Below are 14593 nucleotides of genomic sequence, written 5' to 3'. Positions count from 1 at the left end.
GGTATGGCATGGAATTAGTTAATTCTATCCTTTAATCAGAGAAGCATTATAAAAACAACATATGTAATTATCTATATATATGCATGTGTAGTGCAGAAAAAAATGAAAGAGATTGATATATTCAAGTATGCATTTGGTATTAGCTTATTTATTTTTTTGCTGACCGTTATTTGGTTGAAAGTTTGGTAAAATATACTTATATTTTAAAAACATGAGGAAAAAAAATGAAATTTTAAAAAGTTTTACATAAAAATTAAAAATTAAAAGCTAATTAAATAAGTTGAACTCAAATGGACACAAATATTAAGTACCCAAAATTTTACTCTCACTGTTCAATGTTATACAAACTAGTGTTTAGGCTTTTAAGCAAATTCCTTTGGGTGCATGGTATCGACATCCAGATGCTTTTTGGTAATTCAATAATTATAATGGAGGAAAAAGGAATTCAAACCTTGATGTTAGCCAACACATGACACTTGTAGTGTCAGATGTACTACAAGGCTCATGGAAACAAAGCCCAAATGCTAGGTTACTCTAGGTTTTAGCTGATATATGCACTTATAATGGAAAACTCACCATCCTAGGTACTTATCTTGATTCTTGTGTCATCAGACATGACACTTAGTGATGTAGAACAAACAATACATATCTTCCTTGAGTAACAGGGGCATAGAAAGTCACAACGCAAGATTAGAAGGGAGTGCCCGTAGAAGCCATCAAGGTGACAATGTCGAAATTACATGAAATTTAGCAGGTTGAAGATAAACGGCATTCTAATCCAAACTCATGATTGCCATAAGCATCGCCTAAATTTAGGCGAATTCCTTCGTTAAGGCCCTAAAAACAATATTTTTATTATTTATAGTAATACTTGTTTTTCATTAATAACTTTTAGTTTAAAAGTCAGAATAAGGTCTTGTCTATTTTGGAACAACCCTTAAAGTCAGTATTTTATAATTTTGCATTTAACTCATTTTTGGTAAATTTTGGAATTTTGTCACCTAATCACATAATTAGTGCGAATTAAGGTTTTAGACGTTTTTCTCAATATTTATATGTTTTGTAGCTGTCAGAGGCAGATCAAATTATTATCAATAAACACAAACTTTTGTCAAATTATTTCTCTGGTAGATTCCAGTTTTCTTCTTGTTATGGATTCAGGGAAACTCCTCGTGAATTCGAGGTTTACTACCAAAAACTAACAATTTAGTTTCTATTCTATCAAAAGAGTATCGTGTGTATGCTTTTTTTAGGTTTCCACGGCATCACTTAGGAAGGCTTTTGAAAGTTTCTGCTTTTTGGGGCATGAAGATGTTATCTATTCACATGGTATTCCATAGTGCATTTCCTGATTCTATAAATTTGTTCACAGTGGCATTCTCATGAAGGGTTATTTAGAATGAGACGATTTTATGCAAACCAAAGGATTGTACACATTTGTCACCCCAAATTATCAAACCATAACCAACTATGAACTATTCATACATAATACATTCCTTTATTTATGACGTGTCTTGCCTTTATCATACTTTGTCTTGGCCTCTATATATGGTATAATTTTCCCTATATGTGATTGACCCTCGAGGAAAGAATGGTATCCCAATTGGACCTTGTATATTCCTTTGGTCATTTGGATGTCCCACCAAGATCTATTTATTATAGGTTTTATGACTTTATCTTCTTACACAAACAAATCGGCCACAATTTGGGGCATTGTTTATTAAAATATTTTATTTTTAGTCTCTTATCCTTTTTGTGTCTAAATTATTAATAAAAAAGTTAACGGATATTGTAAGGGTTTTGATTTATAAATTTTTTTTAAAATTAAAAAAAAAATAGTAATTGATTTTTTTTTTCACAATTTTTTATATTTCTAATAAAAGTGATATCAAAATTTTCCTAAATATTTCATTAATAAATGCATTAAGGGCACCCTTTAATATAACCCAATTACTAATTATGTTTTATTTTGTTTTTAATTTCAATTTACTTACATCCAATTAATAATTATGTTTGATTTTATTTGCATCTATTCTCCTGTTCCTTCCCCTTAAAAAAATCCAAACAAAGTTCATTGAATGCTACACTTTCTCTTTCCCATACTCTCCTCTCCTCCTCCTCCTCCAAGTTAAAAAGAAATGCCTAACAACTTGTGTCCATATTATTGAGGATGCACAAGGGCAAGCTAGGAAGGTACTACAGTGGAGCTTTGAACATGTCAAAGAAATAAGGCAACCCTATGGCTCATGCATTAGCTAAAAAAACACAACATGTTAATAGACTTCGAGATTTGATGGAAACCAAGCTAGACTTCATTATACCTGAGTCAAAAAAACAAAGTTTGGCTATAACAAAGGGACATGCGAAAAGGACACATGTTCACTTTGTTTGTTCTGATGTAAAATATTTTCTCATTTTCAGGTGTTTGTTTGTAGGTAATATATAGTGAAACTTGTAAAATATTTTATGTTGACCGTAAAATCATTTATAAAAAATTATAAAATTTTAACCTTTGAAAATTTGGTAAAAATTTTTCTAAAAACACATAATGGCTTCTCTTCCCCTATCTGGTCACTAGGTCATCGATCTGGTGGCCAAAGACACCACTACAGCAACTGGTGCCAACAATTTGATTGTCGAAGACTTGACTTTAGCAATTAATGCCAATAGTTCAATGGTAGGAGATGCCTCACTGGCGATTAGTGCCAACAGTTCCATATTTGGAGACACCGCACTGACAATTAATGCCGACAGTCCAGTGGCGAAAGACGCCACATCGTAAATGATACCAAAGGTTCAATAATTGAAGACGTCATTTTATTGACTAGTGTTAGCGGTCCAGTTGCTGAAGTCATCGCTTTCACAATGATCGTCAGCAATCTAGTCGCTGAAACCATCACTCTTACTACCAATTCTAAAGGTTCGGCTCCAGCAACTTCAGTGTTAAGCCATTAATTTTGATAATTTATTTTTAAAAATTTACTTATCATACCAAACTCTTAAAAATATTTTACTGAAAATATACCAAACTCTTAAAAATATTTTACTGAAAATATTTTATATCACATGTAAAATATTTCCTGAAGATATCTTCGTATTGTTGATGGAAAAAAACAAATTTGTAGGCAAATTTGTACGGACGGCTCTTTGCGGCTAAAAGTAAGGACCGCATAAAGAGTGAGCGTAGAGGATCAAATTCCCGCGACGTGACCTTTCACGATTCACACACCCACCAAAAAGACTAAACTCTACACGATAGCGAACCCTTATATTATATAAATCATTTTTATATGGATCAACAAATCAAATGCAAGCGGTAAAAACGAAGGGATATCAGTTTTACACTCCAAATACTCAGTCTTTTCTCAGACACCATTTCCAATAGATACAGAGCTTCTACTGTGAGTTTGTTGCCTTTTCCTTTTCCTTTTCCTTTTTGTCCTTTCCAAATAATATTTTTGCAATCCTGTAAATTCGCGTTACTTATATGAATAATCCGATCCTAGTTCTTATAAAGTGATTGTTGAGTAAATTTTTTGATATGGGTTATTCCTGTTTTATGTATGTGCTTGCCTTTTAAGTTTGTTTTTGGATTTTCATCAATTACCCAGATGATAATTTGGCCTCTTCGTTGTGTTTCTTAATCACTTTTGTGTTGTTTTTACTGTTTTGCTTAGATTGCTGGTGTCAAAATTGTTTCTTGAAGTCAAAAATTCATAAAGATATTGTTCTTTTTTCCCATGGTGAGTCGTAAAGATACTGTTTTTTCCCTTGGTGATTCATGTGCTATTAGACAATCTTGTGTGCGTGTCTGTATGTTTGGCTTGGTCAAAACATGTTTTTCAAGGGACAATAGTGAAACAAAATGATGATGTGGGTTTTGGAAATGTAGTACTTTTGTCACATTCGTAGTTGCTGTGACAGAATGGGGAATCATTGAATTGTCGTTCTTAAATTGTGGGACAACATGACTCTATTGGTATTGTAGGAGAAACACATAGTTGGTTAGCAATTTTGTGCCTGAAACTTATTGGAGAATCACAAATTAGCAACTTTATGCCTGTTTTACAGGTGAAAAAGAAGAAACAAGTGTATAATATTCTCCTAGTTGACAATGGATCAGTTTGACGAGTCCATCAGGAAACAAGTAGCGGCACTTTTTCGAGTTATAAGTCTGACAAAATGCATTAAAGATGACAATGTTCCGTGCAAAATTGAAGAGGTGATTGAAATTTGGGTATTATGATCCAGTTTGGTGTTTTTACTGCTTAGTTACTCAGCATCTTGGTTTTGTTTTCATTCTATCCTTTAACCTTTGTTTGCTACTAAGGTTGTTTTATATGTTTCTTCTTGATTTTTCAGGGTCTTTTCTTGGGTTCTGTTGGTGCTGCAAATAACAAGGATGCATTGAAAGCCTTGAATATCACACATGTATTGACTGTAGCTAGTGCATTGCTACCAGCGCATCCAAATGATTTCGTATACAAAATCATCAGTGGTATGAAAAATTTCTTCTTTCAGTTGGAATTGTGTGTGTGTGTGTTTTCTAAATTCTAACATATAATTTTTATGAATTGATGTCACCTTAAAGTTTTTTAGTTTTCTTCTCTCTGTATCTATTATCTAATGTTTCTCCTTTAATCTATAGCTCTCTGAGTAGATTTTTCCATTGTCCTCTCTTTTTATCTAAGCAATTGTTTTTGTGTTAGCTTAAAGAATGTTTTCGCTCTATTTCTCGCATTGTAATGTGTCTCTTATTTGTATTTGTCATTATTTTTAGGTTTTACTCTAATGGTACATTACATACATGCATCCCAACAATAATTTTTTAAACAAGTTTCACCAACACCTTTTTTTTTTTGTGTGGATTTATCTCACAGTGCTGCAATTTATTTTTATTGCTCCCACCTTATAGAGTTCTAATTCCTAAAGATACGAGTATTTTGATGCAAAATTTATTGATACTTATCATTGTTCTAAAGCTTGTTGAGATTCTAGAACTGAAATTATTATCTTCGGTGTTTTTGCAATTTGAGGTAGTCGCTGACAGGGAAGACACAGATATAAAACAGTACTTTGATGAGTGTTTCAATTTCATTGATGAAGCTAAAAGATTGGGTGGTGGTGTTTTGGTCCACTGCCTTGTTGGAAGGTCCAGAAGGTGATTTTTTCTTCCCTATGTAGGTTATTTGCTTTCTGGGGATCTTCTTGCCAATGGTCTCTGGACCAGATGACATCTCCTCTCCTTATAAATGATGCATGGGCTTTCAAAGTGTTGTGATTTTACAGTTTTTTATAATGATATTTTATCTTCTTTTCTGATTTTACTTTTTTCTCTCATATATTTTATTAGTTTTAGTTATTACAATAAAAAAATATATATACTATTAAAAAAAATTATGATTGAAGCCTTATCTTATCTCTTAGTGTGCATAAACTTTTAACATGTATGCTTCAAAGAAACCATATTTTGCTTCATTAAATAAGTGGAATTGGGATGCAAACTATGTCTATACCTTAAATTGGCTTGCACTTGGATTGTGATCTTGTTTGAATTTTCATTTTGAACTTAGATTATTTTGCATATTTTGGCTTGCAGTGTAACCGTAGTTGTTGCCTATCTAATGAAAAAGCATGGAATGAACCTATCTCAAGCTCTGGAACATGTAAAGACCAAGCGTCCACGGGCAGGTCCCAATTCTGGTTTTATTGCACAACTACAGGACTTTGAAAAATCTCTTCAAGGTTAGTCGTTTTTGTATCATTATTTGTATTTATTGTAATTTTTTTATACAACGTCTCATCTTGAACTAGCATTCCCATTAAGCTTTGAAGACGTCAATGTAATAAATGAAGTATAGCCATGTAACTTTCTGAGAATTGTTCTGTTTTACTGAATTGAACATGGACGTTTACAAGTTTACCCTTAACCCTGTCAAAACTTCAAAAATCATGCATAGCTATTGTTGATGTTGCCATTATTAGAAACATTGATGACTTTCTGGCTTTTTGCATACACTATGGCAAGCCTTTTTTTTTTTAATGCCTGTAATTGAATGCTTCCAGCAATAGCTATGTGGCATCCTTATTCTCAATAAGATATATGGAAAATCTGTAAATTCGGATGTCTCACTCCAGTTGCATCTCCATACTATCCACCCTTTTTTTCCCTGCTACTTGACTAAATGGTTGATTGCATTTCTTAGTTCTCATATGTTGTTCCCATAACCAAAGCTATTGATACAAAAATTTACGGAGAACTTAAAATAGTTGCAATACCTTCTGTAGTCAAAATCTCTCTCTCAGTCAATTTGCTCTTTGAGTTTTCCATAGATTGGAAACTAGAACATTCTTTAATAAAAATTTGTTGTCCTTTGTAAAAGAAATAATGAATAAGTAAATTCCATTTAAAAATTTTTCAATTTCTAAAAGGGGGTTTTATTATTCTTGATGTGGGATTGTGGTTTTTATACTACTAGTTCATCAGAGTGGAATCTGCTGCACATTGCACAACCATTCTCCCATTCAGAAAGTATTCAAATCCTTGTATGCGACTTCTTTATTGGTCCTTCCATCTGAAGGCTAATAAAATTGAAGAATAACCTTGAGTTGAGTGGAAAATATACATGAAGAATGTAAAATAATGTTTGTTCTCTGTCTGGAATCTTTTAAGGGTTACATGGAGATTGTGTATAATTTGCAATAATTTGCTGACTGTGATATGGTGTTAAAAAAGGTTATGAAAGTTAAGTGTTGAAAATTGGTTATGTTTTATGGAATTATTTTTAACAATGAAATTTTTATATTGAGTTTAATGAATGCTTCTGTTAGTCATTGTCTCAATGAAGCATTTGTTGTTGCCCTAGATGGTGTTTGGAACAGATTTCTTGCTACTATATATGTTTGTTGTCTTACCTGTACAATCGTTATTATTTTTGCTGCTGCAATTAATATTCATTGGTCATTTCATATTCTTTTTCTTTGTTTTTATTATGAGTTAACTTGAATGAATTTTTTTTTTTCCCTTGTTGGCATGAATTTCTTTATAATGCTTCAAATGAAGATGGGAGGGCTACTTGATGAAACTCTGAGAGGTCTAGCACCGCAGGACAGATAGCTTTTGGTTTGTTGTAAGGATTAGGAGTAATCATCTTTGTAGACAACTATGCTTAGATACAGATGCTGCTGATTGTCTTGCCTTTATCATACTTTGTCTTGGCCTCTATATATGGTATAATTTTCCCTATATGTGATTGACCCTCGAGGAAAGAATGGTATCCCAATTGGACCTTGTATATTCCTTTGGTCATTTGGATGTCCCACCAAGATCTATTTATTATAGGTTTTATGACTTTATCTTCTAACACAAACAAATGGGCCACAATTTGGGGCATTGTTTATTAAAATATTTTATTTTTAGTCTCTTATCCTTTTTGTGTCTAAATTATTAATAAAAAAAGTTAACGGATGTTGTAAGCGTTTTGATTTATAAATTTTTTTAAAAATTATAAAAAAAGAAAATAGTAATTGATTTTTTTTTCAAAATTTTTTATATCTCTCATAAAAGCGATATCAAAATTTTTCTAAATATTTCATTAATAAATGCATTAAGGGCACCCTTCAATATAACCCAATTACTAATTATGTTTTATTTTGTTTTTAATTTCATTTTACTTACATCCAATTAATAATTATGTTTGATTTTATTTGCATCTATTCTCCTGTTCCTCCCCCTTAAAAAATTCCAAACAAAGTTCATTGAATGCTACACTTTCTCTTTCCCCTGCTCTCCTCTCCTCTCCACTCCTCCTCCAAGTTAAAAAGAAATGCCTAACAACTTGTGTCCATATTATTGAGGATGCACAAAGGCAAGCTAGGAAGGTACTACAGTGGAGCTTTGAACATGTCAAAGAAATAAGGCAACCCTATGGCTCATGCATTAGCTAAGAAAACACAACATGCTAATAGACTTCGAGATTTGGATGGAACCCAAGCTAGACTTCATTATACCTGAGTCAAAAAAACAAAGTTTGGCTATAACAAAGGGACATTCGAAAAGGACACATGTTCACTTCATTTGTTCTGATGTAAAATATTTTCTCATTTTCAGGTGTTTGTTTGTAGGTAATATATAGTGAAACTTCTAAAATATTTTATGTTGACCGTAAAATCATTTATAAAAAATTGTAAAATTTTTACCTTTGAAAATTTGGTAAAAAATTTTCTAAAAACACACAATGGCTTCTCTTCCCCTATCTGGTCACTAGGTCATCGATCTGGTGGCCAAAAACACCACTACAGCGACTGGTGCCAATAGTCTGATTGTCAAAGACTTGACTTTAGTGATTAATGCCAATAGTTCAATGGTAGGAGATGCCTCACTGGCGATTAGTGCCAGCAGTTCCATATTTGGAGACACCGCACTGACAATTAATGACGGCAGTCCAGTGGCCAAAGACGCCACATCATAAATGATACCAAAGGTTCGATAATTGAAGACGTCATTTTGTTGACTAGTGTTAGTGGTCCGGTTGCTGAAGTCATCACTTTGACAATGATCGTCGGCAATCTAGTCGCTGAAACCATCACTCTTGCTACCAATTCTAAAGGTCTGGCTCCAGCAACTTTAGTGTTAAGCTATTAATTTTGATAATTTATTTTTAAAATTTTACTTATCATATCAAATACTTAAAAATATTTTACTGAAAATATTTTATATCACATGTAAAATATTTCCTTAAGATATCTTCGTATTGTTGATGGAAAAAACAAATTTGTAGGCAAATTTGTACGGACGGCTCTCTGCGGCTAAAAGTAAGGACCGCATAAAGAGTGAGCGTAGAGGAGCAAATTCCCGCGACGTGACGTTTCACGATTCACACACCCACCAAAAAGACTAAACTCTACACGATAGCGAACCCTTATATTATATAAATCATTTTTATATGGATCAACAAATCAAATGCAAGCGGTAAAAACGAAGGGATATCAGTTTTACACTCCAAATACTCAGTCTTTTCTCAGACCCCATTTCCAATAGATACAGAGCTTCTACTGTGAGTTTGTTGCCTTTTCCTTTTCCTTTTTGTCCTTTCCAAATAATATTTTTGCAATCCTGTAAATTCGCGTTACTTATATGAATAATCCGATCCTAGTTCTTATAAAGTGATTGTTGAGTAAATTTTTTGATATGGGTTATTCCTGTTTTATGTATGTGCTTGCCTTTTAAGTTTGTTTTTGGATTTTCATCAATTACCCAGATGATAATTTGGCCTCTTCGTTGTGTTTCTTAATCACTTTTGTGTTGTTTTTACTGTTTTGCTTAGATTGCTGGTGTCAAAATTGTTTCTTGGAGTCAAAAATTCATAAAGATATTGTTCTTTTTTCCCATGGTGAGTCGTAAAGATACTGTTTTTTCCCTTGGTGATTCATGTGCTATTAGACAATCTTGTGTGCGTGTCTGTATGTTTGGCTTGGTCAAAACATGTTTTTCAAGGGACAATAGTGAAACAAAATGATGATGTGGGTTTTGGAAATGTAGTACTTTGTCACATTCGTAGTTGCTGTGACAGAATGGGGAATCATTGAATTGTCGTTCTTAAATTGTGGGACAACATGACTCTATTGGTATTGTAGGAGAAACACATAGTTGCTTAGCAATTTTGTGCCTGAAACTTATTGGAGAATCACAAATTAGCAACTTTATGCCTGTTTTACAGGTGAAAAAGAAGAAACAAGTGTATAATATTCTCCTAGTTGACAATGGATCAGTTTGACGAGTCCATCAGGAAACAAGTAGCGGCACTTTTTCGAGTTATAAGTCTGACAAAATGCATTAAAGATGACAATGTTCCGTGCAAAATTGAAGAGGTGATTGAAATTTGGGTATTATGATCCAGTTTGGTGTTTTTACTGCTTAGTTACTCAGCATCTTGGTTTTGTTTTCATTCTATCCTTTAACCTTTGTTTGCTACTAAGGTTGTTTTATATGTTTCTTCTTGATTTTTCAGGGTCTTTTCTTGGGTTCTGTTGGTGCTGCAAATAACAAGGATGCATTGAAAGCCTTGAATATCACACATGTATTGACTGTAGCTAGTGCATTGCCACCAGCGCATCCAAATGATTTCGTATACAAAATCATCAGTGGTATGAAAAATTTCTTCTTTCAGTTGGAATTGTGTGTGTGTGTGTTTTCTAAATTCTAACATATAATTTTTATGAATTGATGTCACCTTAAAGTTTTTTAGTTTTCTTCTCTCTGTATCTATTATCTAATGTTTCTCCTTTAATCTATAGCTCTCTGAGTAGATTTTTCCATTGTCCTCTCTTTTTATCTAAGCAATTGTTTTTGTGTTAGCTTAAAGAATGTTTTCGCTCTATTTCTCACATTGTAATGTCTCTTATTTGTATTTGTCATGATTTTTAGGTTTTACTCTAATGGTACATACATGCATCCCAACAATAATTTTTTAAACAAGTTTCACCAACACCTCTTTTTTTATGTGTGGATTTATCTCACAGTGCTGCAATATATTTTTATTGCTCCCACCTTATACTAATTCCTAAAGATACAAGTATTTTGATGCAAAATTTATTGATACTTATCATTGTTCTAAACCTTGTTGAGATTCTAGAACTGAAATTATTATCTTCGGTGTTTTTGCAATTTGAGGTAGTCACTGACAGGGAAGACACAGATATAAAACAGTACTTTGATGAGTGTTTCAATTTCATTGATGAAGCTAAAAGATTGGGTGGTGGTGTTTTGGTCCACTGCCTTGTTGGAAGGTCCAGAAGGTGATTTTTTCTTCCCTATGTAGGTTATTTGCTTTCTGGGGATCTTCTTGCCAATGGTCTCTGGACCAGATGACATCTCCTCTCCTTATAAATGATGCATGGGCTTTCAAAGTGTTGTGATTTTACAGTTTTTTATAATGATATTTTATCTTCTTTTCTGATTTTACTTTTTTCTCTCATATATTTTATTAGTTTTAGTTATTACAATAAAAAAATATATATACTAAAAAAAAAATTATGATTGAAGCCTTATCTTATCTCTTAGTGTGCATAAACTTTTAACATGTATGCTTCAAAGAAACCATATTTTGCGTCATTAAATAAGTGGAATTGGGATGCAAACTATGTCTATAACCTTAAATTGGCTTGCACTTGGATTGTGATCTTGTTTGAATTTTCATTTTGAACTTAGATTATTTTGCATATTTTGGCTTGCAGTGTAACCGTAGTTGTTGCCTATCTAATGAAAAAGCATGGAATGAACCTATCTCAAGCTCTGGAACATGTAAAGACCAAGCGTCCACGGGCAGGTCCCAATTCTGGTTTTATTGCACAACTACAGGACTTTGAAAAATCTCTTCAAGGTTAGTCGTTTTTGTATCATTATTTGTATTTATTGTAATTTTTTTATACAACGTCTCATCTTGAACTAGCATTCCCATTAAGCTTTGAAGACGTCAATGTAATAAATGAAGTATAGCCATGTAACTTTCTGAGAATTGTTCTGTTTTACTGAATTGAACATGGACGTTTACAAGTTTACCCTTAACCCTGTCAAAACTTCAAAAATCATGCATAGATATTGTTGATGTTGCCATTATTAGAAACATTGACGACTTTCTGGCTTTTTGCATACACTATGGCAAGCCTTTTTTTTTTTAATGCCTGTAATTGAATGCTTCCAGCAATAGCTATGTGGCATCCTTATTCTCAATAAGATATATGGAAAATCTGTAAATTCGGATGTCTCACTCCAGTTGCATCTCCATACTATCCACCCTTTTTTTCCCTGCTACTTGACTAAATGGTTGATTGCATTTCTTAGTTCTCATATGTTGTTCCCATAACCAAAGCTATTGATACAAAAATTTACGGAGAACTTAAAATAGTTGCAATACCTTCTGTAGTCAAAATCTCTCTCTCAGACAATTTGCTCTTTGAGTTTTCCATAGATTGGAAACTAGAACATTCTTTAATAAAAATTTGTTGTCCTTTGTAAAAGAAATAATGAATAAGTAAATTCCATTTAAAAATTTTTCAATTTCTAAAAGGGGGTTTTATTATTCTTGATGTGGGATTGTGGTTTTTATACTACTAGTTCATCAGAGTGGAATCTGCTGCACATTGCACAACCATTCTCCCATTCAGAAAGTATTCAAATCCTTGTATGCGACTTCTTTATTGGTCCTTCCATCTGAAGGCTAATAAAATTGAAGAATAACCTTGAGTTGAGTGGAAAATATACATGAAGAATGTAAAATAATGTTTGTTCTCTGTCTGGAATCTTTTAAGGGTTACATGGAGATTGTGTATAATTTGCAATAATTTACTGACTGTGATATGGTGTTAAAAAAGGTTATGAAAGTTAAGTGTTGAAAATTGGTTATGTTTTATGGAATTATTTTTAACAATGAAATTTTTATATTGAGTTTAATGAATGCTTCTGTTAGTCATTGTCTCAATGAAGCATTTGTTGTTGCCCTAGATGGTGTTTGGAACAGATTTCTTGCTACTATATATGTTTGTTGTCTTACCTGTACAATCGTTATTATTTTTGCTGCTGCAATTAATATTCATTGGTCATTTCATATTCTTTTTCTTTGTTTTTATTATGAGTTAACTTGAATGAATTTTTTTTTTCCCCTTGTTGGCATGAATTTCTTTATAATGCTTCAAATGAAGATGGGAGGGCTACTTGATGAAACTCTGAGAGGTCTAGCACCGCAGGACAGATAGCTTTTGGTTTGTTGTAAGGATTAGGAGTAATCATCTTTGTAGACAACTATGCTTAGATACAGATGCTGCTGATCAAAATTGAAATGTACTGCAAAATGGGTACAAATAATACAGAGATACAAGTTGTTGGACATTATGTATATAAGCAAGAGTGAAATACTATTTACGTTTGATTTTGAATTTTTTTTTTCCTTATTGTAATTAAAGGTTTCATATACTTTGTCATTTTCTTTAATTATTGTCACTTTGAATCAGTATATGATTCCTTGTGGCACAGCAAGCAACTAGCATTTGTTTGCAGTTTAATAGCCACTTCTGCACAAGGTTGCGGCTGAAATAATATTTGGGCCACGATTCTGAATGTAAGGGCAAGGCTGGTGCTGCCAAATAGTCCCTGAAAATTAGGACTAGATGGTTTACAGGCTAGGTTAAAACTGCAATTCTCTTGCTCCTCTTTTGTCTAATCCATATGTTCTTCTTGGTCTAGGTGCTAGATATAGAGTGACAAAGGCCCTTTTGGTTCTGCTTTTCATATCAAGAAAGCTCTGTGGATGATGTTTGAACTTTGAAAACCCACCAAAGTCTTGAAAAATCAGGACCATATTGGCCCCCTTATAATGGAAGCACTGATGTTGACATGGTACCTACATTCAAAGTTTACCTGTGAAGAGGATTGACATTTTGGACTCCCTGGAGGATTTTGAGTATCTATACTTGAAGGAATGGTAGCTCACCTAAATCCTTTCCCGTGCTTAGGCCCCACCTAATCATTTTTTGATAAACAGTACCTCTTTGAAATATATATGCTAGCACTATTGTAAAATTAGTTTGGAAAAATAGCATTTTCATAAACTCGTCTCTCTCTCACAGACAAGTTCAAGCACTGAAATCCTCTCTCCAAGAGATGAGTTTTTCACTTGTGCTACTCATCTGGCAATGCTGACTAGATAATGAGTCTAATTGAAATTGGTCACAACTAAAAACATGTACTTGTCTTTTTTAAAGATGATTTTCACTTTATTAAATTGTGTTTTCCCTTGAACTCGCCTTTCCTAAATACGAATTCCACTTTAACTGAACTTAGCATTTTAGAGTGTAAAATTAGATTTTTTTTTAGAACTTCAAATGCTAATGCTCCTAAGATGAACATAATATATAGCTAATTGTGTCAGGTCCTTGTCTCTCCCTCTAGATGATTAGTTGAGGCCTTGAGGGGTAAATTTCTTTGCCAATCCTTTACCATAAACACCAAATTTCTTACAAGATTTTCTTTCAAATGTGTCTGTGGTTCCTGATGGCTGAATAGGAATTCAAAAGTGTTCTGCTTATGCTCATGCTCACTCGAAACTTCTTCTATCCATGTTTGCATTCGTTTAGTCATGGAATTCTTTCAATGTAGTTGGGACTTGGGATGGGCAATCCAAGTTTACCCTTCATAGATTTTTCGATGGTATTTATTGGAGGATAATTTAAGAAATATTTTGTTATTTTCTGGTTTGCATGATATAGTAAGTAACATCAATAACAAAATCTTACTTCCAAATTTTTTGGGATCAACTATGAATCATCGACAAATTAGTTAGAGTGACCACAAATATTTTTTTTCCTTCATTCTATATTATATTTGAAGTCATGCTCTCTTACTTCCCTAATTAATAAGTCTATTTTTATAACTTCTAATAATGTAATTTTTTTTTATTTTTGGGTCTCCTTTCACCTTTTTTTTTCAGTTTCCTCAACTTAATTTACTCTTCTTTACTGATTTATTTATTAATCGTTCTCTTTTGAACAAGGTCAAACATAATTAGTAATAAACAGGACATAATATATATATATATAT

The 14593-nt window shown here is 32.8% G+C and overlaps 2 protein-coding genes across 7 annotated transcripts; both read left to right on the top strand.

The window, feature by feature from the left end:
• Positions 1-3250: 3250 nt before the first annotated feature.
• Positions 3251-7184, top strand: LOC112012013 (dual specificity protein phosphatase 1). 4 transcript variants are annotated; one of them, XM_065776226.1, is made up of 7 exons: positions 3269-3401; positions 3678-3743; positions 4072-4222; positions 4363-4498; positions 5041-5161; positions 5600-5745; positions 7064-7184. In XM_065776226.1, the coding sequence occupies exons 3-7, from the start codon at positions 4115-4117 to the stop codon at positions 7078-7080; spliced, it is 528 nt and encodes a 175-aa protein (XP_065632298.1). In that variant the 5' UTR covers positions 3269-3401; positions 3678-3743; positions 4072-4114; the 3' UTR covers positions 7081-7184. The 4 variants fall into 4 exon arrangements, with proteins under 4 accessions (XP_065632300.1, XP_065632298.1, XP_023900139.2 ...); XM_065776227.1 differs by lacking the exon at positions 3269-3401 and adding an exon at positions 3467-3561; XM_024044371.2 differs by lacking the exon at positions 3678-3743 and having other exon boundaries at positions 3270-3401.
• Positions 7185-8928: 1744 nt separating this feature from the next.
• LOC112023201 (dual specificity protein phosphatase 1) lies at positions 8929-12933 on the top strand. Of its 3 annotated transcripts, none has more exons than XM_065776224.1 (7): positions 8940-9056; positions 9327-9392; positions 9720-9870; positions 10011-10146; positions 10677-10797; positions 11236-11381; positions 12700-12933. In XM_065776224.1, the coding sequence occupies exons 3-7, from the start codon at positions 9763-9765 to the stop codon at positions 12714-12716; spliced, it is 528 nt and encodes a 175-aa protein (XP_065632296.1). In that variant the 5' UTR covers positions 8940-9056; positions 9327-9392; positions 9720-9762; the 3' UTR covers positions 12717-12933. The 3 variants fall into 3 exon arrangements, with proteins under 3 accessions (XP_065632295.1, XP_065632296.1, XP_065632297.1); XM_065776225.1 differs by lacking the exon at positions 8940-9056 and adding an exon at positions 9105-9210; XM_065776223.1 differs by lacking the exon at positions 9327-9392 and having other exon boundaries at positions 8929-9056.
• The last annotated feature ends 1660 nt before the right edge of the window (positions 12934-14593 follow it).

The sequence above is a fragment of the Quercus suber genome, unplaced genomic scaffold, assembly GCF_002906115.3.
Source record: "Quercus suber isolate HL8 unplaced genomic scaffold, Cork oak 2.0 scaffold_130, whole genome shotgun sequence".
Taxonomy (NCBI): Eukaryota; Viridiplantae; Streptophyta; class Magnoliopsida; order Fagales; family Fagaceae; genus Quercus; species Quercus suber.
Note: the sequence above shows the minus strand (reverse complement) of the source record. Positions and strands in the feature narration are given on the sequence as shown.